At 41.1% G+C, this 26,286-nt stretch overlaps 1 protein-coding gene across 5 annotated transcripts in view; it reads left to right on the top strand.

The window, feature by feature from the left end:
- The window catches only part of LOC138418320 (zinc finger protein 211-like), a 32,204-nt gene extending 12,569 nt beyond the window's left edge, over positions 1–19,635 (top strand). For 3 of the 5 annotated variants that reach the window (XM_069549514.1, XM_069549515.1, XM_069549518.1), the window contains one exon: positions 15,606–19,635. In XM_069549514.1, the coding sequence (XP_069405615.1) occupies positions 15,606–17,338 (1,733 nt within the window). In that variant the 3' untranslated portion in view covers positions 17,339–19,635. Of the gene's footprint in view, positions 1–3,947; positions 4,067–15,605 lie in introns of all 5 variants that reach the window. The other 2 variants (XM_069549516.1, XM_069549517.1) reach the window with 1 other exon arrangement.
- The last annotated feature ends 6,651 nt before the right edge of the window (positions 19,636–26,286 follow it).

The following is a 26,286-nucleotide window of genomic DNA, read 5'->3' as shown; positions in this document are numbered from 1 at the left end:
CTCCAAAGAAATCCCAGGGCTGATCTCCTTCAGAATGGACTGGTTGGATCTCCTTGCAGTCCAAGGGACTCTTAAGAGTCTTCTCGAACACCACAGTTCAAAAGCATCAATTCTTCGGCACTCAGCTGTCTTCACAGTCCAACTTTCACTTCCATACATGACCACTGGAAAAACCATAGCCTTGACTAGACGGAGAAGCTGTATACAGTCATCAAAAACAAGACTGGGAGCTGACTGTGGCTCAGGTCATGAACTCCTTATTGCCAAATTCAGACTTAAATTGAAGAAAGTAGGGAAAACCACTAGACTATTCAAGTATAACCTAAATCAGTTTATTTATATCCTTTTAATAACTTCCTGGGGATTTGATTTGGATTACGTTGAATTGTTCTGGAGAAGGAAATGGCAACCCACTCCAGTACTCTTGCCTGGAAAATCCCATGGACAGAGAAGCCTGGTAGGCTGCAGTCCGTGGGGTCACAAAGAGTCGGACACGTCTGAGTGACTTCACTTTTGCTTTCACTTTCACATTAATTTGATAGGTGAAGGTGGGCATAACTGACATCTTGACAAAAGTGGAATGTGAAATATCTTTGACACTTAAGGAGTGTGAAATATCTTTCCATTCATTTAGTTCTTTGATTTCTTCATCAGAGTTTTTGTCATTTCCCTCATGTAGGTCTTGTACATGTCTTGGTAGATTTATAACTATTTCTTCCTTTCTCTCTCCATTCTTTCAGGGGGTGTTAATGTACATGGTATTGTGTTTTTTGGGGACTTCTCAGGTGGTGCTAGTGGTAGAGAACCTGCCTGCCAGTGCAGGAGATGTTAGAGATTCTGGGGTAATACCCTGGAGAAGGAAATGGCAACCCACTCCAGTATTCTTGCCCCATGGACAGATGAGCCTGGCAGTTTCTCGCCCATAGGGTAACAAAAAGACATGACTGAAGTAGCTTAGCACATTGTGTTTTTAATTTCAAACTTCACTTGTTTATTGTTGATGTATAGGAAAGTAATAATTGACTTTTGTACAGTATTCTTGTATCCTGAAACCTTGCTGTAATTGCTTTTGAATTCCAGGATTTTTTTTTAATGTGTATGTGTGTATATTTTGTTTTTATATAGCTGGTTATTCCATCTGAGAAGGAAGGCAGTTTTATTCTTTCACTCCTTGTCAGTATAACTTTTATATAACTTTCTTTTCTCATTGCATTAGTTATGACTTACAAAGTTGAATTCTTCATCTTAGTGGGAAGGTTTCTAGTTTTTGTCTAGGAAGTATGATGATACCTTTAGGGTTTTATTTTGATTGTGAAGTTAAAGAATTTTTCTATTTTTAGATAGCTAGGAGAGGGAGATTTTGATCATGAATGGGTATTGGATTTGGCCAGATCCTTTTTTTTTTTTTTGCATCTGTTGATGAGATCATGTATTGGTGGGTGCTTTTGTTTGGACATGCCACAGCTTGCAGTGCTTTAGTTCCCTGACTGGGGATTGAACCCCAGCTGAAGCAGTGACAGTGCTGAGTCCTAAGCACTAGACTGCTAGGGAATTCCTGCATGTTCATATTTAAAGTGGGTTTTTTGGAGGGAGTATGTACTTGACTCCTCTTTCTGAATTCACTCTGATAATGTCTTTTTTCATTGGTGTATTGAGACTATCAGTGCTTAATATAGTCATATAGTTGAATAAATATCTAATGAATTTGTTACCATTTTCTACCATTGCCTTTATTCTTTTTCCTATGTTTGTTGTCCACTCTTTCATTTGTTAATTGAGAAATTTGTGTGATTGCATTTTCTCTTTGTTAGCATATCATGTATACTTTTTTCCTTTCATTTTTCTTTAATGTAATTGCACTGGAGTTTGCGCTATGTATTTAGATGATTGTAGTCCACTTTCATGTGACCCTGAATGGCTTCCTTGGTATTGAATACTTTATAATTTAAAAAAATTCCTAATTGCTTTCTCTGCTCCATTTTATAACTGTTCTCATTGGTTTTAATGGTATATGAACATACATATATGGGTGTTTTAAAAATGCGTAATGGGTTACACAGTTGCTGTTGTTCTTTAGACTACATAGGTATGGGAAGCAGCCACATGAAAAGATGCTCAGTATCGTGAATGGTTGGGAAAATGCAAATCAGAAACACAGTGAGATACCGCCTCGTACAGGTTACAGCGTCTGTTATAAAAAGGACAAAAAAAAAATGTTGGTAAACTGGTAGAGAAAACGGACCCCTTGTGCACTGTTGGTGAAAGCGAAAGTGTTAGTCACTCAGTCAGGTCTGACTCTGCGACACCGTGGACTATAGCTCTCCAGGCTCCTCTACCCATGGAATTCTCTAGGCCCGAATACTGGAGTGGGTAGCCTTACCCTCCTCCAGAGGATCTTCCCAACCCTGGAGTTAAACCCAGGTCTCCTGCATTGCAGACAGATTCTTTACTGTCTGTGGGTAGGAATATACTTTATTGCAGCCGATATAGTAAAGACTGTGGAGACTGCTTACAGAACTAAAAAAGGAACTTCCATATCATCCCTCAAGTCCACCTTTGTGTATTTATGCAGAGGGAGTAAAATCATCATTTCAGAAAGGTATCTGTGCCTTATATCTATTGTAGCTTATTTATTATATTCAAGAGATGGAAACAACCTAAGTATCCATTGATGGATGAGTGGATAGCAAAAATGAAATATATATGGAATATTATTCAGTATTATATAACCATAAAAAAGATGGCTATATTACCATTTGCAGTAGCATAAATTGACCTGGAGAGCATTAGGCTAAGTGAAATAAATCAGGGAAAGACAAATCCAGTTGTCCCACTGTGTCCACTGAGGATGGGATCCAGGATCCTCTAAATATACTGAAGTCTAGAGGCTCATAGTCAGTCCTCTGATTCTGAAGTTTTCCCATTTGTGGATTCATCCCACTACACAGAGCATAGGATTCTGTGTATTTATTGAAAAGTGTTCCTGTAAAAGTGGACCCAAGCATTCAGAACTCAGGGTATTCCACATTTACCTGTACTGGATGGTTATGCTTACATGTTGGATCTTTAAAACAATAAGACCAACACCAAACAGATACAGACAAAGGATTAGTGACTGCCAGACTGGAGCAAGGTGGGCAGATGAAATGCATGAAGGATGTCAGAAGTTATACACTTCTAACTGTGAGGTGAGTAAGTCCTGGGGATGTAAGACACAGCATAGTGACTCTAGTTAACATGACTGTGTTGAATATTTAGAAATTTCCCAAAGAGGGCATCCCTGGTGGTCTCCTGGTTAAGAGTCCACCTGGAAATGCAGGAGGCAGGGGTTTGATCCCTGGTACAGCATTGCTGCACACATGCTGTGGAGCAACTGAGCCCATGTGCAGCAATTACTGAGTCTGCCTGTTGCAGCTACTGAAGCATTCCTGCCTTAGAGCTTGTGCTCTGCCACAGAAGAAGCTATTGCAATAAGAAGCCCATCCAACACAACTAGAGACGACCCCCTGCTTGCCAAAACTAGAGAAAGCCTGAGAACAGCAACAACCACCAAGTGAAGTCATAAATGATTAAATAAATGAAAAGAAAAAAAATTCCAAAAGAGTAGATCTTAAAAGTGCTTATCACAAGAAAAAAAAAAATCACAGTCAGATTTTCTGAGGCTTGGAGATCTGCTTCTTTCAGTGTCACAGGTTGAGGAGATGTGTTCCTGGTAAAAGCCATTGACAGAGGAGTGAACTGTAGAAGACGCCTTTCTCCTTGGGCCACATCCAGTCCTTCTGTCCTGCACTTGGTGAGAGCAGCTGCCTCTCAGTTTTATCCCAACTCCATTTCCTGAACACAGTCCTGTGGAGTGTTTCTTTCACGTGTCAGATAGAGAATTGTGATGGCGTTCCCTTCCTCCAGTAAAGTCAGCGTGCACTTCACTGTCACTTCTTTGTTTTCAGGTACCTGGCGTGGAGTTCAGGATGAGGAGACCCCTGAACAGAGCAAATCTGTAGAAGGAGTGTCACAGATTAGGACTCCCAGGGCAGGTTTGTCCCCTGAGAAGGTCCAGCTTTGTAAGGTGTGCATCCCAGTTTTGAGAGACATTTTGCACTTGGCTGAAGAGCAAGGAACAAATAGTGGGCAGAAAGCATACACATGTGGGTCATGTGGGAAATAGTTCTATTTCATTGCAAACATTTGGCAGCGCCAGAAGCAGCACATTGGAGAGAATCCCGTATGCTGTATCATGGAGAGGCCCTCATTTTTGAAGAATTGCACAGTTCTTGCATCAGGGAATCTCTCTACCTTCATGGAACTTGGGAATGAATTCATGGCAACTATGGGAGCTCAGCCACAGGCCACTAATACCAAGAAGAAACTGAACAATAGTAAGGAATGTGAAGCTATTTTTCACAGTGGAAAAAGTCATCACAGCTGGGGAGAAGGCAAGATAGTCTCCAGTCACACAGACATACTTGTTCAGGATGAGCGAGTCCTCACTAGTGAAGGGTTTTGTAAGTTCAATACATGTGAGAAAGCCAGCACCCAAAGAAATACCCTCATTCAGCATCAGAAAGTTCATGCTAGAGAAAGGTGTTATGAATGCAGCCATTGTGGAAAATTATTTAGCCACAAATCCCGTTTCCTTGCACATCAGAGATTTAACTGTGGAGGGATGCTTTATGATTGCAGTGAATATGGAAAATCCTTTAGCCAAAGGAAATACCTCATTGCCCATTAAAAAAATCCACACTGGAGAAAAGCCTTATGAGTGCAAGGAATGTAATAAATCCTTTATCCAAAAGTGGAGTTTACTGGAACACCAGAGAGTTCACACTGGAGAAAAGCCTTATCAGTGCAACCAGCGTGGAAAATTTTTTGCCCGCAAATCCAATTTCCTTGCACATGAAAGACTTCACACTGGAGAAAACCTTTATGAGTGCAGCAAACGTGGGAAAGCTCTTACTACTAGCTCTGGTCTCTATTATCATCTGAGAGTTCACACTGGAGAAAGACCTTTTGAGTGCAGTTCCTGTGGGAAATTCTTTAGCCGAAATGGGCAGCTAAGTGCACATATGAATGTTCACACTGGAGAAAAGCCTTATGAGTGCAATAAATGTGGGAAATCTTTTACAAGTAGATTGAACCTTTGTAATCATTGGAGAGTTCACAATGAAGTAAGGGATTTTGAATGCAGTGAATGTGGGGAGTTCTTTTGCCAAAAGGCACATCTCAATGCCCATAAGAAGTTTCATGCTGGAGAATGGGCTTATGCGTGTAATAATGTGAGAAATCTTTAACTGCTAGGCTGAACCACCAGTGTCCCCAGAGAGTTGACACTGGAGAAAGGCCTTTTAATTGCAGTGAATGTGGAAAATGTTTTACCAGTAGCTCGAGCCTTCTTCGTCATCAGAGAGTTCACAGTGGAGAAAGGCTTTATGAGTGCAGTGAATGTGGGAAATCTTTTGTTGCTATAGTGCCCTCCGGTATCATCAGAGAGTTCATAGTGGAGAACAACCTTATGAGTGCAGTGAATGTGGGAAATCTTTTACTGCTGGGTGGAGCCTTCTTGATCATCAGAGTTCACACTGGAGAAAAGCCTTATAAGTGCTGTGAATGTGGCCAGTCTTTTACTAGTGAAACCGGTCTCTATGATCATCACAGACTTCACACTGGAGAAAGGCCTTTTGTGTGCAGTGAATGTGGGAAAGCCTTTAAGCAAAGACAGCCCCTCCACACACATTGGAAGATCCACCCTGGAGAAAAGCCTTATGAGCGCAAGGAATGCGGTTAATCTTTCACCCGAAGTTGCCGCTTGATTAAACATCAGCGAGGTCACACTGAAGAAAGGGCTTTATAAATATTGCAATTATGGCTGGCAATGATGTCAAAGAAGTTTGAGGTGGTGGCAGAGTGGGCAGAACCTGTGAAGCAAATGGACCCCTTCTAGAGCAGAAACAGGCACAGAGATGCCGTGTCATCTGCTTATGGTCCCCGTTGAAGGGATGAGGATCTGTGATTGAATGCCATGTTGCCTGGTTCAGGTATTTGGAGAATCTGGTGACTTCACTCCTCCCCTGCTCTATGCCTACCAGGTTTGAGGACTGAAAGAACACCTTGTCCATCCTGACACTTCTGCTCCCTCTGCCCCCACCCCATGAGCCGTGCTTACATCCCAACCCATGCTGATGGTCAGGATTATCTTTTCTCTGGAATCAGTATTGATTACTTGTCTGTGGATGACTCCATTTATCTACCCATCCAAACCAATGCTGTGATTCAGTTTTTATCATTGTCTTTTGAGAAAGAAGGGCTGTCCAGCTCAGAGAGGCAGAGGGACTTTCACAAGAGCTCACTACTGCTGCACCTTTCATGAGAGTGTTTACACTGCACATGTCCACTGGCTTTTCTTTTGCCTCTCAGAGCAGGGACTCCAGTTCCCATATCCTGACCATGAGCTGTGCACACCTGACAGCTCCATCACCACAAGGGGATGCAGCCTCATTTCCATGTGTGCACATCTCCCACTAACACCCTCCCACTTGGGAAGTTTTTCACAGAACAACAGCGCTAAGCTAGGAACTCTAGACCGACTCATTGCCATTTCCCCAGATTTGACACTGGCCTCACTGCTCTCTGCAGTGATTGGTTTCCCAAGTCCTGTTCATCTTCTTTACATACCCACCTCAAGATGTTCCTGTTCCCATTACGTGGTTGACCTGCTCACTGTTTTGGGCAATGTGAGGGACACTGAAGGCCTGAGAATGTCCACTCTGGCCCTCACATGGTGTAGTCTCTAAAGCTCTTCTTCCTTTACCCCTTTACTCATCTCACTTTTCCTCCTACCCCTCCAGAAAAATGTTACCTAGCAAAATAATGATTATTTATTAGTGTGAATTTGTCCTCACTTTCTGAGACCCACACTTGATCAACCTAGCTTTAAAACTAATAGGAATGCAAGGTGAGCCCTCCCATGAAGACCAAAACCTCTGTATTAAAAAATCATTATGATTTTAATTACATTTTTCTTAGGTTATTTACTTAACTGTGCCATGTGGCATGTAGAATCTTAGTTCTCCCAACTGGCAATCTAAACCATGTCCTGTGATGTGGACATGGGGAGTCCTAGCCACTGGACCACTGGTGATTCTCTTTTCTCAGGGTTCTTGATGTTAAATTTTTATTTTTCACGTGTCTTACATGTGTGTCTTGTTTCATTAGATTTCTATTCGTACTTTTGTCAACATCTGTTTTGTGAGATTAGGCTATTTTCTCTTATTTTGACATTAGGAAAGCAAGGAAGTAACAAAGACGTGTTAGATTTCACTCATTCATGAATGTGAGTGGTTTTTTTTCCTGCATGGAATTGTAATTCAGAATACTGAAAGTTTGTGTTCTCCATTTTTATACAATGCATAATGTAATGGCCATAGAAATTATACATGTTTTTGATAAGTTTCTTTTATTAATATGTTACCTTCAGATATATTTACACAGCAAATCAATCCCTGTTTTGTAGTGCTTGCCAATTTCCCTGGTGAAAATATTCACACCATTACTAGTGTCAAATTGTGAACATAATGTCACTGAAATGGAGTTGGGAAGCATTGTCTGGAACCCACCATTGTATGCTTTTTCCCCCTTACAGGCCCAGTAGCTGCAAAATGTTTTAGGAATGTACCTAGTAAACCATAGTACAGTGATTATGAATAGATGTTTCTAATTTGTTTGAAAAATCGTTTATTGGCTGTATAGTTGACTTAAATTTTGTGTATATACATTTAAACATTTTTGTGTACATCCTTGAAATCAGTTTCCTTCTGCCACGTTAAATTCATCTTCAACATTATAATGTTTATCTGCACAACCTGGGGACATTGTAACAAAAGGTCGAATGCTCACACCCTTCGATGCAGCCTGGGTCTAGTAACTCATGTACCGTAGCACAAAGGATGTGTGACAGAAGTGAGACCTTGCTGGGGAAATGCAGTGGGACGTGCTGACCCAGCACAGCAGGTGTGGGTACAGAATTCACAAGCAGTGAATTTTGGGGGGGCCAGGCATGTGATACAGATGCCCAAAATTGTGGTGTGTGGACCAGACACAGTCACACAGTTCTCATAGATCCCTTATGATCAGGTAAGTGCAGACGGGATTAGGAAGACAATCTCCCACATCACTTCAAGTTTGATGCACTGATTGTGTTCAGATTAGGGACTGAGTCAGAATTGTGTTACCAGCTGGAGATTCACATCTGTGAGCAGCTTTGTTTAACAGAGGACTTCAGGTTGGGTTTTTGAAGCTTTATGGGAGGTGTTGTCATTCCTTGAGCCCTTAGCATTTGGACTACATTTTGTCAAGGTTCAGTCCCCAGAAGATATGGGCAAGTTCTTGCTGATTATCTTGCTAAATAGCAATCATCTGGTGATTTATATTTTTCTGGTGGGTAGAAGGAGCAGTGGGGTGATGGGTGAGGGGATTAGGAGGAAGAGTCTTGGAGACAGGGAGAGGTCCACTTTGGACATTCCTAGTCTTTCAAGGTCCCTCACAGTGCTCAGGATAGTGACCGGGACAGTTTGGGGGGTTCATGAAAAAGATGGGCAGAACCTTGGAAAGAAACCACTGCATACTGCATGTGGTGGAGGCCATTGTCACATCTGGGGTGACACTGAAGACCATGTGTGGCTTGCTGGTTTGGTGCCTCTGCCATTTTGCACAACATCACAAAAGGGAACGTGTTTGCAAGGAGATGTGAACTGGGGAAGGTGGAGCTGGAGGCCCAGTGAAGATGTAGACACCAGAATAGGTAGTTCATGGTTGTGACACAGTTGATGGTGTGCATACTGGGAAGTGCAGAAGAGAAGCCAGTGCATCTGTTTAGTGTAGTGTAAGCACTCATCAAAGGCCTGGCAGCTGTGTGTCCTTGTGGAAGTTATTCAGCTGAGATGCAGACCCATCCCTCCACAAATTTAAAGAATATAGATTCTGAGCCCAGGGAAGTTTGCGTAGATAAATGGGATCATTCACATTAAAATTATGAATGTTCCCACTGAAAAGAAAGGTGTGTCCATTAGCATGGGGCTGTGGTATGACTGTTGTGGGGAGGGAGACAGGGTATCGGGACATGTACATGGTGTTCTTTGAGTCTCCAGTTGGACAGGGTGGACATGGGGTACAGAGACAAGACAGTAAATGTGAAGAAATTATGATCTAAAGATTAGAACAATCACTAGCTGAGGCCAGGGCAAGAAGGTAGTCCGACTGATTAGGCCTTATGATAAAGAAAAATCAGCCATGTGAGTAGGTATAGTTGAATCCAACTGGTTGGGCAGGTGCTGTTCAGTGAGCGAGAGAACAGCCATTCTCTGTGCCCGGATTATACATCAGTGTTTCTCAGTGAGTTTGGGCACAGATTCTGCAGGCAAGAGAGCCTTTTCTGGATGTACAAAAGCAGTGGTTTCCCTCTTGTCCACCTGCATTAGGCGTGCCTAGTATCTCCTTTCCAGATACCCAGTCAGGGTGCTGTTTCTTTTTTTTTTTTTTTTAAGGCAAGGCTTTGGTGGGACTTAAGCTGCAGCACCAGAGAGCAAAAACATGTAACAGGTTTCCTTGCTTGGTCTCAGAGGGGCCCTTTCTGACATTTTTATTGTCCTTGAGCAAAGCTTGCAAAATGAATTCAAACTTTTTTTTTCTTTGTTTTTTGACTGGGACAAGGGGCTTGCTGCATCTTATTTCCTGGAATGCCCATTGAACCCAGCCACATGGCAGCAGCGAACACAGTAAATCCTAATCACTGAACCACCAGGGAATTCCCCCAAATAGCGAACACTGTAGGCTCTGTGCATTTCAAGAGCAATTGTTCAGTCTCTAAGTGGTGTCAAAGTTTTTGACCCCATGGACTGCAGCATGCCAGGCTTTCCTGTCCTTCATCATCTCCTGGAGCTTGCTCAAACTCAGGTCCATCGAGTCAGTGATGCCATCCAACCATCTCATCCTCTGTCATCTCCTTCTCCTGCTTTCAATCTTTCTCAGCATCAGGAATCTTTTCCAGTGAGTTGACTTTTCGCATCAGGTGGCCAAAGTATTGGAGCTTCAGCTTCAGCATCAGTCCTTCCAATGAATATTCAGGGATGATTTCAAGATCAATAGGATCATGTTTGTTTCCTTCCAGTTACCAGTGGCGGATGTCAGCTTGGGTTGGCTTTAAGGAGTAAGGCCGTGTGCAGACACTTCAGTAGTCAATAGCATTAAAGACAAATGGTCTTAAGCCCTTCCTCCGGTCCAGAATCTTCCACCCGCCTAAGAAGGATGAAGCCCTTCCCCCACACAGGCAGTTTCTCAGTGCTCCTCCCCTCAGCAGTTTAGCTTTTCTTGCTGGTCTTCTAGTGTGGCGTGCCATTTCTTGAGGCCTTGACACTACGTTTCCCAGGAGACCATGCGTTATGACAGCGTTCAATGAAAATGCAGAATCTGGACATTGCTTGGAGGCCAAGCATCTGGCAGTAGACTTCTGGTCTCTTCTTGGCAGGCATTTTGATTGCTGTAGAGATTGTGGCACTGGTTGAAAGTCTTTGTGTCTCGTGTTCGTGCGTGTCACATTCATGTCTGCTGTACAGTAAAGTGACTCAGTTACATGTGTATATATTCTTTTTCTTATTCTTCTCCCTTATGGTATGTGCCAAGATACATAATACAGTTCTCTGAGCTGTAGAGGAGGACCTTGTGCTTTATTCATCCCGTATATACTAGTTTGCACTCCCAATCCTTCCCTCGCTCGGCTGCCTCCCACTTGGAAATCGTAACTCGGTTCTCTGTGTCTGTGAGTCTGTTTCTTAGATGTATTCATTTATGTGGTATTTTAGATTCCATATATAAGTGATACATGGCATTTTCCTTTCTATTTCTGACTTGCTTCACTTAGGATGATGATGTCTTAAGTCCATGCATGTTGCAGCAAATGGCATTATGTAATTACTTTTTAATGAACTCAATAATGTTCTATCGTATACATGTACCCTATTGTCTTCATGCATTCATCTGTCAATGGATATTTAGGTTATTTCCATGTCTTGGCTTTGAAATGTTTTCTTCCTGTTTTTTCTGCAGTTTTATAATGTCTATTGATGTACAAAAGTTTTTTTAGGTTTTTCTTTTTTTCCTCCAACTTTCTTGAGGTTCAATTGACACATTATATGATGTAATTTAAGGTATAAAGTGGTAATGTTCTTTTTTTTCAAGTCCAGTTTATCTATTTTTTCTTTTGTCAATTTTGCCTTTATTGTCATAGGCAAGAATTTATGGCTGAATCCAACATTTTGAAAACTTTCCCTTTTTTTTTCCCCTAAGAATTTTGTAATTTTAGCCTTTGATATATTTAGAATGCCTTTTTGTATATAGTATAAGACTCTTAACTTCATTCTTGTACATATGGCTATCCAGTTTTCCCAACATCAGTTGGTAAAAAGCCTCTCTTTATTGAATGGTAATGGTCTTCTTGTCAGTAATTATTGGATCATATATATGAGGGTTGATATTTACAATCTGAAGTCTCCATTATATTTCACTGAAGTGGATATATGTCTCTATGCTATTAGTATGCTGTTTTGATTACTATAATTTTGTAATATGGTGTGAAATAAGCCTTAGGTGCCTTTCATGAATCCCACTTGGTCATGATGTATGTTTATATAGTGTTTGAATCTATTTACTGATGCTTTGTGTTTTTGCATTTATGTTCATCAGAGATATTAGTGTATGCTTTTTCTTTACGTTTTTGGTTTGGTATTAGAGCAATGTTGGCCTCATAGAATTAGATAGGAAGCAGTCTCTCTGTTTCTGTCTTCTGAAAGGAGTTGTAGAGAATTGTATATCTTCCTGAAATGTTTGTCATATTTCACCAGTTAACCAATCTGGGCCTATTACATTCTGTTTTGGAAGGTTATTCCTTATTGATTCAGTTACTTTAACAGATGTATACATATTTAGATTGTGAATTGTTGTGTGGGTTATGATAGACTGTATATTTCAAAAAATTAATCCATTTCATTTAGATTATCACATTTATGGTCTTGGAAATGCCCATATATTTCATTATGAGGTTAATGTGCATTGTCTCTGTAGTGGTTTTTCCTCTTTCTTTCTTTAATTCTTTCTTTTTCTTCCTTTTTTTTTTTTTTTGGCTGTGCTTCGAGGCATGTGAAATCTTCATTTCCAAATCAGGGATCAAACTGTCCCCTGCAGTGGAAGTACAGAGGCTTTACCACTGGAACACTGAGGAAGTCCTCTTTTGTTTTTGATACTAATAATTTATGCCCTGTCTTGTTTTTGTGATTAACCTGACTAGGATCTTTTTTATTTTATTGGTCATTTTAAGGAACCAACTTTGGCTTTGTTGATTTTTATCTTGATTTTTAAAAATTATTTCTTCCTTTGGACTTTATTTTCTTTTTTTCTAGCTTCCTGAGCTGATTGCTTTTAGGTCTGAATTCTTTCTAATACATGCATTCCGTGCTATAAATTGCCCTATGACCACTGCTTTCACCACAGGCACATTATTTTGAGAAGTGCTGTGTTTATTTCAAGATACTTAAAATTTTACCTTGAGATTTCTTCTTCGACCCACGTTTTCTTTGGGTTGTTTAATTTCTTCTCATTGTGCGATTTGCCAGCTATCTTTCTGTAACTGGTTCTAGTGTAATTCTGCCATACTTTGAGAACAGAGATTGTCTGATTTCTGTTGTTTCAGACTTGTTAAGGTGTGTTTTTTTGGCCCATGGTGTGCTCTGTCTTGTAAATTTTCCATGTCAGGTTAAGATTATCCTGCTGTTGGACGGAGTAGACTAGTAGTCTGTAGAAGTCCATATATCCAGTTGGCTGTGCTGGGTCTTCATTGCTGTGCAGGCTTTCCTCTAGTTGCAGCAGGAGGGGGTACTCTCCAGTTGTGATGCACAGACTTCTCATTGTGGTGGCTTCTCTTGTTCAGAGTACAGGCTCTCAAGTATTCAGGCTGCAGTAGTTGTGGCTCCTAAGCTCTAGAACACAGGCTGTGTAGTTGTGGCACACAGACTTAGTTGCACTGTCGCACGTGGGATCTCAGACCAGGGATTGAACCTGTGTCTCCTGCGTTGGCAGATGGATTCTTTACCACTGAGCCACCAGGGAAGCCTCTGGTTAGATATTAATATAGTTAATAGCACTTTTTATTGTTTTGAATCTGTTAATCTTTATCGTTTTTCTTTAATGTATATTCAGCGTTTGTTTAAAGTGCACTTTGTTGTTTTAAATTTCATTTACTTAAAGATTTATTTTGGCTGTTTGGTCTTCTTTGTGGCGCACAGGCTCTGGAGTGTGCAGTTAGTAGTTGTGGAATGTGGGCTTAGGTGCTCAGTGGCAGGTGGGATTTTAGGTTCCTGGCCATGGATTGAAACAGTGTCCCCTGAATTGCAACACTGATTCTTTACCACTGGACCACAAGGGGAGTCCTAAAGGGGGTTTCTTAGACAACATATGGTTGAGTCCTGTTTCTGAATCCACCCTGATAATCTCTCTTAATTGGTACACTGAGACTATCGATGTTCAGTATATTGATATAGTTTGATAAATACCTGTGTGTAATAAAACATGTGTGTTTCCATTTTCTAAAATTGCCCTTGTTCTTCATTCTTGTATTAGTCTACCACTCCTCCTTTTTCAGTGTTAATTGAGCATTTTGTATGATTTTATTTTCTCTCCTTTGTCAGCTTACCAGCTACATTTGCTTCTCTCCATTTTTAAATTTAGTGGTTCTAAATTTGTGTTATGTATTAACAATTGATTTAAGATCACTTCCATATAATCCTATATGACTTCATGGGTAGTTTGAATAAATATATATTTGCGTCTTGTGGGATCCTAGTTCCCCTACCAGGGATAGAACCTGGGCTTCTGGCAGTGAAAGATGTGGGATTGTAACCACTGGGCCACCGGGGAATTCCTACATAATTAAAAAACATCCTAACTGAGGTGAGGTTCCATGGTTGCCTAGTGGATAGGACTCCATTTTTTCACTGCTGTGGACCAGTTCACCCCAGCTGTTATCTGTTAGATATGAAAAGATATTTTGCCAAAGGAGACATGCTAATGGGAACCTTGTACATAAAAAAATGCTCAGTATTACAAATGGTAGGGAAAATGCAAGTCAAAATGACAGATACTACATCACACGTTATAATGTCTGTTATGAAAAACCCAAGAAATAATGTTGGTAAAGACGTGGTGAAAAGGAACCCCTTGTGCATTTCGTGTTGATCCTTTGTTAAAATTCCAGTCTCTCTGCTTACATTGTCCTTCTAGTTTCAATGCTGTCTGCCCTATCCATTAGTAGACATTAATTAGCTTACTAATCATAACTGTTTAAAATTATCAATATGATCATTCCAGTTTATCTGTAGTATCTGATTGTAGTTTTGAAGCTTTGTCTCTTCAAACTCTGTTTTATGGGACACTGCAGAGCTTCAGTAGGCTCAATAGTTGCAAAAGAGTTATATCAGTTAGATTCTGCCAGAGCAGTTATGTTTATGTGGGGAGATGAAGTCTTAAAAAGTTTGTACTCCATCCACTGTATATCCTTTCCTCTGGTTCCAATAGAGATTATTTATTCATTTACTCATTTTAACTTCTTATTTTATATTATAGTTTGCTTGATTTACGATGTTGTGTTAGTTTCAGGACACTGTTTTAGTATTTAAAGATTATTTAAATGTTTTCTTTGTGGTATTTGATGTCATGTATTGTGTACTGAGTTCCTCTGAGCCACTGTTACTGTTCTTTTGTCCGAACTCTGTTAGCACTTGCATCATTTTGACTCCTGTAACTGGGAATGGGGAGTCCTTGGGCCTTATGGGATGGGCATCACTCTGGTCTCTGCAAAAGAGCTTGGAGATTCTCTGGCCCAGATGAGTGTCAAGTGGGGAAGAACTTGTTATCAGGTCTTCGTTCGTCATACCAGGAACATATGACTTCCATCCTTTGACTAGTGTTGTGGTGCTATTGCCAGTGGCTACAAATGACTTCTCTTGTCTTTCTCTATTCTTGACATTCTGCCAACCTGTCATTTCTACTACTTTACATTTTTAGTCTTACTCCAGCCTGGGATTCATCTCCCACCACCTGTGTAAACCTCATGTGGTCTTCACATTGTTTTCCCTGTGTTGCTTGGTGGCAGAATTGTTTATGTCCTCAAACATGCATGTTTGCTTTGCTGTTTGTTGGACTCCAGGTGCGTGTTGCAGCCAGATTTTCAGTGGCATGGATGAACAGTATACTTCTCCACAGTGTCACAGGTCACAGTGTGCCAGAGGATGTAGTCCTGGTAAACCCACTGAGAGATGAGTGATTTGTAGAACATGCCTTTCACCTTGGGTCACATCCAGTCCTTGTGTCCTGGACGTGGAGAGAGCACCTGCTTCCTCAGTTTGACCCCAGCTTCATATCCTGAATGTGATTCCATGGACCTGTGTACACTTTCTGCTCCCCATTGGTCCCCACTGCTTCTTTCATGTGGCAGATATACAGTTGTCGTAATATCATTCCCTCCAATACAGTCAACCGAAACTTCACCATTACTTGTTTGTTTTCAGGTTCTTGGCGTGGAGTCCAGGATAAAGAGACACCATCTGAAGAAATCAAACCTGCAGGGGTGTTACAGTTTCTCACTCCCAGGGCAGGTTTGTCTCCTGAGAAGACCCAACCCTGTGCGATGTGCATCCCAGTCTTGAGAAACATTTTGCACTTGGCTGAAGAGCAAGGAACAAGTGGGGAGCAGAAAGTATACACATGTGCAGCCTGTGGGAAGGAGTTCTATTTCACTGCTAACATTCAGCAGCACCAGAAGCAGCACATTAGAGAGAATCTTTTCCTATGTAATACTGAGAGACCCTCATTTTTAAAGACATGCATGGTTCACCCAGCAGGGAATTTCTCTACCTACATGGAGATTGGAAATGACTTCATGACCAGCATGGGAGTTCAGCCACAGGCCACTAATACTGGAAAGAAATTGAACAACAATAAGGAGTGTGAGGTTGTTTTTCACAGTGGAGAAAGTCATCACAGCTTGGGAGAAAGTAAGATAGCTTCCAGCCACACAGACATTCTTGTAGAGAATGAAAGAGTCCTCATGAATGAGGCATCTTGTGAGGTAAACAAATGTGAGAAAGCTGGCACCGAAAGAAGTAACCTCATTCAGCATGTGCAAGTTCACACTGGAGAAAAGTCTTACAAATGCAGCCGATGTGAAGAATTTTTTAGCCACAAATCCCAAATCCTTTCACATCAGAGCTTTAATTGTGGAGGAATGCTATATGACTGCAGTGAATGTGGGAAATCCTTTAGCCGAAGGAAATACCTCATTTCCCATAGGAGAATCCACACTGGAGAAAAGCCTTATGAATGCAAGGAGTGTCATAAATCCTTCAGACGAAAGGGGAACTTAATTGAACACCAGAGAGTTCACACTAGAGAAAAACCTTATCAGTGCAAACAGTGTGGAAAATTTTTTGCCCGCAAATCCATTTTCCTTGCACATGAGAGAATTCACACTGGAGAAAACCCTTATGAGTGCAACAAATGTGGGAAAGCTCTTACTACTATCTCTAGTTTCTATTATCATCTGAGAGTTCACACGGGAGAACGGCCTTATGAGTGCAATGAATGTGGGAAATCTTTCACTACTTTGTCAACTCTATCTAATCATCAGAGAGTTCACAGTGGAGAAAGACCTTTTAAGTGTAGTGAATGTGAAAAATTTTTTAGCCGAAAGGAACATCTCAGTGCCCATATGAATGTTCACACTGGAGAAAAGCCTTATGAGTGCAATAAATGTGGGAAATCTTTTACAAGTAGGTCAAACCTTTGTAATCATTGGAGAGTTCACATTGGAGAAAGGCCTTTTAAGTGCAGCGAATGTGGGAAATGTTTTACTAGTAGCTCAAGCTTCCTTCGTCATCAGCGAGTTCACACTGGAGAAAGGCCTTACGAGTGCGGTGAATGTGGAAAATCTTTTGTTGCTTCAAGTGGCCTCCGGTATCATCAGAGAGTTCACAATGGAGAAAGACCTTATGAATGCAGTGAATGTGGGAAAAATTTTACTGCTAGGTCGACCCTTCGTGATCATCAAAGAGTTCACACCGGAGAAAGGCCTTATAAGTGCAGTGAATGTGGGAAGTATTTTACTAGTAGGTCGAGCCTTCTTCGTCATCAGAGAGTTCACACAGAAGAAAGGCCTTATGAGTGCAGTCAATGTGGGCGATCTTTTACTACTCAGACATACCTCTATGATCATCACAGAGTTCACATTGGAAAAGGCCTATGAGTGCAGTGAATGTCGGGAAAACCTTTAAGAAAAGACAGTTCCTCCTCATCCATTGGAAAATCCACATTGGATAAAAGCCTTTTGAGTGCAAGGAATGTGTTAAATTTTTCACCTGTTGGTGCCACTTGATTGAACATCAGAATTCACACTAGAGAAAGGGCTTTGTGAATATTGCAAATATTGCTGACAGTGATGTTGAATAAGTTTGAGGTGGTAACAGAGCATGAAGGACCTGTGCAGCAAATAGACTCTTTCTGAAGAGTAAACTGAGGCACAGACTGTATCATCTGTTTGTGATCTCCTTGGAATGAATAGGCGTCTGGGATTCAATGCCAGGTTGCCAGGATTAGAATGTAGGGAATCTGGTCAATTCTCTCCTGCTCCCCCCCTCTTCCACCCCCGACATACCAGGTTTGAAGACTGAAAGAACACTTTGTTCATTGTGACCCCCCACCGTAGGAGCCCAGCTTATATCCCAGCCTCATGCTGATTGGACAGGATTGTCTTCTCTGCCATCCAGCATTGATGCCTTACATGTGATTGACCACATTATCTACCCAACTAAACCAGTGCTTTGGTTCAATAATCATTATTTCCATTTGTGAAAGAAGGGGTGTCTAGGTCAGAGATTTAGAGGGACTTACACAGGGGCTCACTACTGCCACACCTTTCATGAGAGTAGTTTCTCTACACTGCAAGGCTCCTCTTCTGCCCCTTAGAGCAGGGACTCCATTTCCTGTGTCCTGATCATAAGCTACACAGACCTGAAGCCTGGATTAACCCCAGGGACTCCAGCTTCATTTCCACCCATGCACATCTTTCACTAACAGCCTCCCACTTGGAAGGTTCTCAGGGACAGTGGCATTAAGCCAGGGACTCTGGACTGGCTCATTGGTATTGCCCTAGGTTTGGAACTGGCTCCACCACCATAAGTAGTGATTGGTTTCCAAGGTCCTATCTACCTTCTTTGTTTAGCCACCTCAAGATGTCCTTGTTGCCCTGTTATATGGTTGACCACTCATTGTTCTGGGCAGTGGGAAAGACACTGAAGGCCTGAGAATGTCCAGTGTGTCCCTCACATGGCGTGGTCTCCAGGATTCTTTTTCCTTTACCCATATTCTCACGTTTCCTCCCACCCCTCCAGAAAAATGTAGCTCAGAAGAATGATGGTTGTTTATTAGTATGAACTTGCCCTCCCTCCCTGATCAGCCTAACTTAAAAACTAGCCCTGAATGCAGACTGACCTCTTCATGAAAACTAAAACGTCTGTATTAAAAAATCATTATGATTTGAATTGCCTTTTTTTCTCAGGACTTTTTCCCCTTCACTGTGCTGTGTGGCTGTGGGATCTTAGTTTCCCTGTCCAGGAATCTAAAGTGTGCCCCATGATATGGACATGTGGAATCTGAGCCACTAGACTGCTGGGGAATCCCCTTTCACTGGACTCTTAATTTTGTTTTTCGAGTGTCTGTTTTTCACCTGTGTGTTCTATTTGGGAAAATTTCTATTCATTCTTTGGTCTACTTTTGCTTTCTGAGATTTGTGTTTTCTCTTTTTTTGACAAGAAGGAAAGCAAAGAAACATCAAAGAGATCTGTTAGATTTCACTCATTTAGCAGTAATGTGAGTGACTTTTTTCCTGCATGGAATCGTAATTCATAGTGCTGAAAGTGTATGTTCTAAAAGTTTTTACTATGGGTAATGTAATGGCCACATGCATTATACATGTTTTCAATAAATCTGCTTTATTCACATTTGTTACCTTAGTCTTAAGGCCAGACATTTAATTGCACAGTAAATCAAGTCCTGTTTTGTAGTGTTTGCCAGTTTCTTTGGTGTTAATATTCCCATCCTTGCCAGTGTCAAATTGTGAACATAATGTCACTGAAATGGAGTTGAAAAGAATTGCCAGTAGCCCACCATGTTACAGCTTTTCCTCCCTTACAGGTCCAGTATCTGGAAAATGTTGTAGGAATGTAGCTAATAAATCATACTAGAATGATTATTGATAGATTTTGCTAAATTGTTTAAAAAATCATGTACTGGGTGTAGAGTTCGTTTAAATTTTATGTATTTAAGATGTACATTGGACATACTTATGTACACCCTCCAAACCAGTTTCCTCTTGCCATTTTAAATTTGCCTGCAACATTATCATTACTGATGCAAGAGTATAGTCTACTTTAGTAATGACTATTTTCAAATATATATATATATATATATATATAAATGGAATAACTGATGGACTCTTTCTGTATCTTATACCATTTATCATATTTATACACTTGATCACTTTTTGTGTGTGTGTGTGTCATGATTTACCTAGTCGTTCTTAAGTTTTATAATCTCAGGTATCATGTTTTTCAATACGTAACTTCTTGGAATGCATTTCTAAAATGAAGCTTTTTCATAACTCCAGTAACTAACACAAGAAAGGATTCTAAATATCAGTGTATATCAGCACAGCCTGGGACACAGTGTGACTGAGTTTGAATGCTCACACCCTTTGACCCAGGCTCTATCTACAAACTCACGTAGCATACAACGAAGGAGGTATGACACAAGTGAGACCTTGTTGGAGAAATACAGTGGGACGTGCTGACCCCGCACAGCAGGTGTGGGTACAGAATTCACAAACACTCCAGGGAGATTTGGGGCCCAGACATGTGATACAGACGCCCCACATTGTGGTGCATGGGCCACACACACACACACAGTTCTTGTGGATCCCGTGTGATAAGGTGAGTGCAGACAGCTTGCAAAGAACAAGTTCTGACGTCACCACAAGTTTGATGATGCACTGATGGTGTTTAGTTGAGGGACTGGGTCACAAGTGTTATGCAGGTGAAGATTCACACCTGTGACCAGCTTTGTTTCACAAGAACTTGGGGTTGGGTTTTACAGGTATTATGGGAGGTGTCATTCTTCAGCCCTTAGCATTTGGACTAGTTTGTCAAGGATGGGTCCCCAGAAGATGTTGGCACTTTCCTTCTGGTTATCTTGATAATTAATCATTTGGTGATTTACATTTTTCTGCTGGGAAGGAGGAGCAGTGGGGTGATGAGTGAAGTGGTTAGGAAGAACAGCTGTTGCAGAACAAGAAGACCTTAGGATTAAGAGGGAAGACCAGTCCTGTGTGTAGGATATAGTTGATTAAGACTGGTTGGGCCAGGGGATGTTCAGAGAGCTAAAGAACAGCTTATTTGGATGGCCTGATTATACATTGGTATTTTTCACCAAGTTGGGCACAATCACAAACCACAGGCAAGAAAGCCTTTTCTGGGGGTACCAAAAGTAGTGCTCTCCCCCTTGTCCACCCGCTCAGGCCTGCTCAATATCTCTTCTATATTCAGGGTCCTGGCTGACTCCCTCCACCCCCCACCCTCAGACTAGGAAGAAAAATGAATAACAGGTTCCCTTGCTGTTTTTTTGAGGGGACCTGTCTGATGTTTTTAGTGTCCCTGGCCAAAGGTTACAAAATGACTTTTTCCCCTGGCTGCGCAAAGGCACTTCCTGGATGTTATTTTTTTGGACCAGTGCTTGAACCCAGACACATGGTGGGAAACACCGAGTCCGAATTACTGAACCACCAGGGAATTCCCCAAAATAGCTTTAACACTTCAGGCTGCATGCCTTTCAGAAGCATTAGGATAATATTCATTTGCTTCCAGTTTCCACTGGATGTCAACTTGGGTTGACTTTTAGGTGTTTGAGACCATTTGCAAACACTTCAGTGATCAATGTCATTAAAGACAAATGTTCTTAAGCCCTTCCTCCTGCCCTGGATCCTCTGCCTGCCTAAGGATTGAGCACCTCTGTCACAACAGGTAGTTTTTCAGCTCTCCTACTTCAGTGGTTTTCCCTTTCATTTTTCCAGTGTTGTTCAGTTGCTCAGTCGTGTCCAACTCTGCAACCCCATGGACTGCAGCACGCCAGGCTTCCCTGTCCTTCACCATCTGCCAGAGCTTGCTTAAAGTCAAGTCCACTGAGTCGGTGATGCCATCCAACCATCTCATCCTCTCATCCCCTTATCCTTCTGCCTTCAATCTTTCTCAGCATCAGTCTTTTCTAATTAGTTGATTCTTCACATCAGGTGGCCAAAGTATTGGAGCTTCAGCATCAGTCCTTCTAATGAATATTTAGGATGGACTGGTGGATTTCCTTGCAGTCGAAGGGACTCTCAAGAGTTTTTTCCAACACCACAGCTCAAAAGCATCAGTTCTTTGATGTTCAACCTTCTTTATGGTCCAACTCTCACATCCATACATGACTACTGGAAAAACCATAGCTTTGACTAACTTGCTCCACAGCATGTGGGGTTAGTTCCCTGATCATGGATTGAACCAGTGTCCCCTGAATTGTAAGACAGATTCTTAATCACTGGGCCATCAGGCAAGTCCTAAAGTGGGTTTCTTGAAAACATATGGTTAAGTTCTGCTTCTGGATCCATCCTGAAATCTCTCTTTTAATTGATGTACTGAGACTATCCATGTTTAGTATATTGGTGTATACTTGGATTAATGTTGAATTAATACTGTACTGATAGTATACTTGGATTAATATCTAACATATTTGTTGCTTACTATTTTCTAAAATTGCCCTTGTTCTTTCCCCCTCCCCCCCCCCCCCATTCTCATTTTTTGGCTGTGCTGGATCTTGGTTGCTGCCTGGACTTTTTCTGCTTGCAGAGAGAACAGACTACTCTAGTGGTGCAGGCTTCTTATTGCTGTGGCTTCCCTTGTTGTGAAGCTTGGGTTCTATGGTGCACTGACTTCAGCAGTTGCTGCTTGGGGGCTCTAAAGCACAGGCTCAATAGTTGTGGTGCACGGACTTGGTTGCTCTGTGGCATGTGGGATCTTCTGGGATCAAGGATTGAACTCATGTCTCCTGCATTGATGGGCAGATTCTTTACCACTGAGCCACCAGGGGAAAAAACCCTGCCCTTATTCTCTGTTCCTTTGTTAATGTACCACTCTCTTTTTTGTGGTGTTAATCAGGTGGTTGTATGATTTAATTTTCTCTCCTTTGTTAGCTTATCAGCTCTATTTGCTTCCATTTTTTAATTTAATTGTGCTAAAATTTGCATTATATATTTATAAATGATTTAAGAGTGCTTCCTTATGCTATATGGTTTCATGGGTAGTTTGAAAAAATATCTATTTCTATATAATACAGAGATACAATACATATATATACACGTATGATCCTGTGTTTTTTTTTTTTTATTGAAAAGTATTCATGTATAAGTGGACCCAAGTATTTTAGAACCTGTGTTCCAGGTTTACCTGTACTGAATTACGCTTACATGTTGAATCTTTAAATGAACACCACCACCACCAATCAGATACAGACAAAGGATTAGTGATCGCCAGATCAGGGTAAGGAGGGTAGGTGAAATGAGTGAAGGATGTCAGAAGTTACACACTTCTTGTTTATAAGGTAAATCCTGAGGATGAAGTGCACAGCCTAGTGACTCTCGTTAACAAGACTCTGTTTTATATTTAGAAATTTCCTGAGAGCATTCCTGGTGGTCTGGTTAAGAATCTGCCTGCCAACGCAGGAACAGGGGTTCGCTCCCTGGTGCAAGCAGATCCCATACGCTGTGGAGCAACCAAGTACATGTGCTGCAACTGCAGAGCCTGCCTGTTGCAACTACTGAAGCATTCCTGCCTTAGAGCCTGTGCTCTGCATCAAGAGAAGACACTGCAGTAAGAAGCCCACGAATTTCAACTAGAGAGGAGCCCCTGCTTGCCGAAACTAGAGAAAGCCTGAGATCAGCAATGACGAACAAGAGCAGCCATAAATAAATAAAGAAGAGAAAAAAGAAATTGCCAAAGGAGTAGATCGTGAAAGTTCTCCTCACACGTATCACAGGTCCAGGAAGTGTGTTCCTGGTAAAAACCACTGACAGAGGAGTGAAGCCTTTCACCTTCAGCCACCTCCAGTCCTGTCCTGCGCTTGGTGAGATCAGATGCTTCTCAGTTTTACCCCAGCTAATTTCCAGAACACAGTCCTGTGGAGTGGTTCTTTCACATGTCAGAATTAATGGCTGAATCCAACATTTTTAAAGTTTTCCCTGTTTTTCCTCCTAAGAATTGTGTAACTTCAGCTCTTACATTTTGACCTTTGATATATTTTGAATGCCTTTTTGTATATGGTATTAGGTAGGACTCTAACTTCATTCTTGTACGTGTGGCTATTCAGTTTTTACAACACTATTTGTTGACGACTCTGTTGAATAGTAATGGTCTTCTTGTCAGTAATTATTGGATCATATATTATGAGGGTTCATCTTTATAATCTGAAGTCAATTTCACTGGAGTAGATAACTGTCTTTATGCTATTAGCATGCTGTTTTGGTTCCTATAACTTTTAATATGGTGTGAAATAAACGCTAGGTGCCTTTCATGAATCCCACATGGTCATGATATGTATAATGTTTGGTCATGATATGTATAATTTTTTATGGTCATGTTTGCATAATTTTTGAATCAGTTTACTGATGCTTTGTGATTTTGCTTTTATGTTCATTAGAGATATTGGTGTATATTTTTTCTGCATGTTTTGGTTTGGTATTAGGGTAGTGTTGGCCTCACAGAATTAGTTAGGAAGCAGTCTTTCTGTTTCTGTCTTCTGAAAGGAATTGTAGAGAATTGTATATCATCCTAAAATGTTTGTCATATTTCACCAGTTAACCAATCTGGGCAAGTTGCATTCTTACCGGGGTCCAGCCCCAGCAGGATCCAGGGATACCCTCAGGATGAACAGTGTTGGCGTCAGGAAAGAGAGAGAGAGAGAAAGAAAGAATGTTGCAGTATAAGGAAGTAAAGGAGAGGAAGAGGTTGATATTCCTTGGTTTACACAGAAAGCCAATAAAGCCCCTGCACAGGACTTGCTCTGGTCACGAAGGCCTCAGGCGCCCTCTGGATGGGGTGAAGGCGCAGCGCACCTTCTCGAGAGGGTCTTAGAAGCCTGGGCAGGAAAGTGAACTCAGAGGGCCTCTGTGCTCCAGGGGATCAACCTGAAAAAGAGAAAAAGAGAAAAAATGACACAGGGAGACCAAGCTTCGGTGAGCAAGGCCTGTCACTTGTTTTCAGAGGGAGCTTTTATACCCTGAGTTGTACATTGAGCAAAGTGAAAAATGCAGATTCAGCGCAACATTCCATCAGTATTAACTTTTATCGATACCGGGTTTCTTCCTGCATACCGTTTCATAAACAAGGGTCTTATTTTTTGTACATTATCTTCTGGCCCAGAGGCCTGTTGACACTTTATGACCCCTTTTTGATAAAGGTTGGTCAGCCAGAACACTTAACTTTCCCTTGAAATGTTTTTTTCTTAAATTCCTTAGCCTGCATCACCCTTAAAGTACAGAGTTACATTTTTATGGAGCAAAGGTTCAGTGGGTTATAGCAAAGAAAGAACTTATTAACTCAAAGTCTAATGTTGCTAATGCTAAGGCTATTACTTGTTTTTTCTACATCTTAATATATGCACTCCAAGGAAAACAATGGATAAGAAATGTGGGAACTTGGCAGCAAGCATTGGCTCAACAATGTTGCAAGAGTCTGAATAAACCTGCCAAGTAAGCTAGAATGCTAACAGGGAGTTTGAATTGAAATACTCCTTTCATGCCCAGGAGATTTATCAACTAGAGCCCTAAGTTTATTTTTTCCAGAGAAAGGTGGTCAGGGATAGCCCCCTGTTAATGTCAGAAGAGTTGGTGAAAGGCATAAAATAGTAAGACAGACAGATTCTGGTTTTGAGGGTAGATGCTTGAGCAGGTCCAGGGGGTCCCTTGAGTCCTGATCTGCCTTGCCCATCAGAGGTCTTCCACATAACCTTGTCATGGGTGGGATCTCCCGTGCTGGCTCCTGGCACAATCTGTTTTGGAAGATTACTCCTTATTGATTCAGTTACCTTAACAGATGTGTACCTATTTAGATTGTGTATTGTTGTGTGGGTTTTGGTAGACTGTATTTTTCAAAAAACTGGTCCATTTCATTTAGGTTATCACATTTATGGTCTTTGAGATACCTGTATATTTCATTATACCATTTAATGTCCATTCCGTGTAGTGGTTTTTCCTCTTTAATTCTTTCTCTTTGTCTCTCTCTTTTTTCTTTTGGGTGTACCTCCAGGCATGTGAGATGTTTGTTTCCAAACCAGGGATCAAACTGTTCCCTGCAGTGGAAGTACAGGGACTACCATTGGAATACTGGGGAAGTCCTTTTTTTATTTTTGATATTAGTAATTTATGTCCTGTCTTGTTTTTGTGATTACCCTAATGAGAATATTTTTTATTTTATTGGTCATTTTAAGGAACCAGCTTACTTTGTTTGTCTTTGTTATTTTTCTTTGTTGATTTCTTAAATGATGTCTTTTCTTCCTCCTTTGGATTCAATTTTCTCTTTTTTTCTAGTTTCCTAAGGTGATTGCCTTTAGATCTTATTTTTTTCTAATGTATGCATTCAGTACTATATGTTGCGGTATAACCATTGCGTTCACTGCATACACGTATTTTGAGAAGTGTTGTATTTATTTCAAGATACTTAAAAACTTACCTTGAGATTTCTTGTTTGCTCCATGTTTTATTTGGGTTGTTTGATTTTTCACTGTTGTGTGATTTTTCAGCTATCTTTCTGTTACTGGTTCTAGTGTGATTCCACCATGATCTGAGAACAGACATTGTCTGGTTTTTGTTGTTTCAGATTTGGTAAGGTGTTTTTTTCTGGCCCAGGATGTGCTCTGTTTTATAAATTTTCCATGTCAGCATGTCAGCTTAAGACTACTCTGCTGTTAGATGGAGTAGACGTGTAGTCTGTAGGTGTCCAGATACCCAGTTGACTATGCTGGGTCTCCATTGCTGTTCAGGCTTTTCTCTAGTTGCAGCGACTGGGGGCTACTCGCCAGTTATGATACACAGACTTCTGGTTTGGTGGCTTTTTT

Source organism: Ovis canadensis, chromosome 14 (genome assembly GCF_042477335.2).
Source record: "Ovis canadensis isolate MfBH-ARS-UI-01 breed Bighorn chromosome 14, ARS-UI_OviCan_v2, whole genome shotgun sequence".
NCBI lineage: Eukaryota > Metazoa > Chordata > Mammalia > Artiodactyla > Bovidae > Ovis > Ovis canadensis.
Note: the sequence above shows the minus strand (reverse complement) of the source record. Positions and strands in the feature narration are given on the sequence as shown.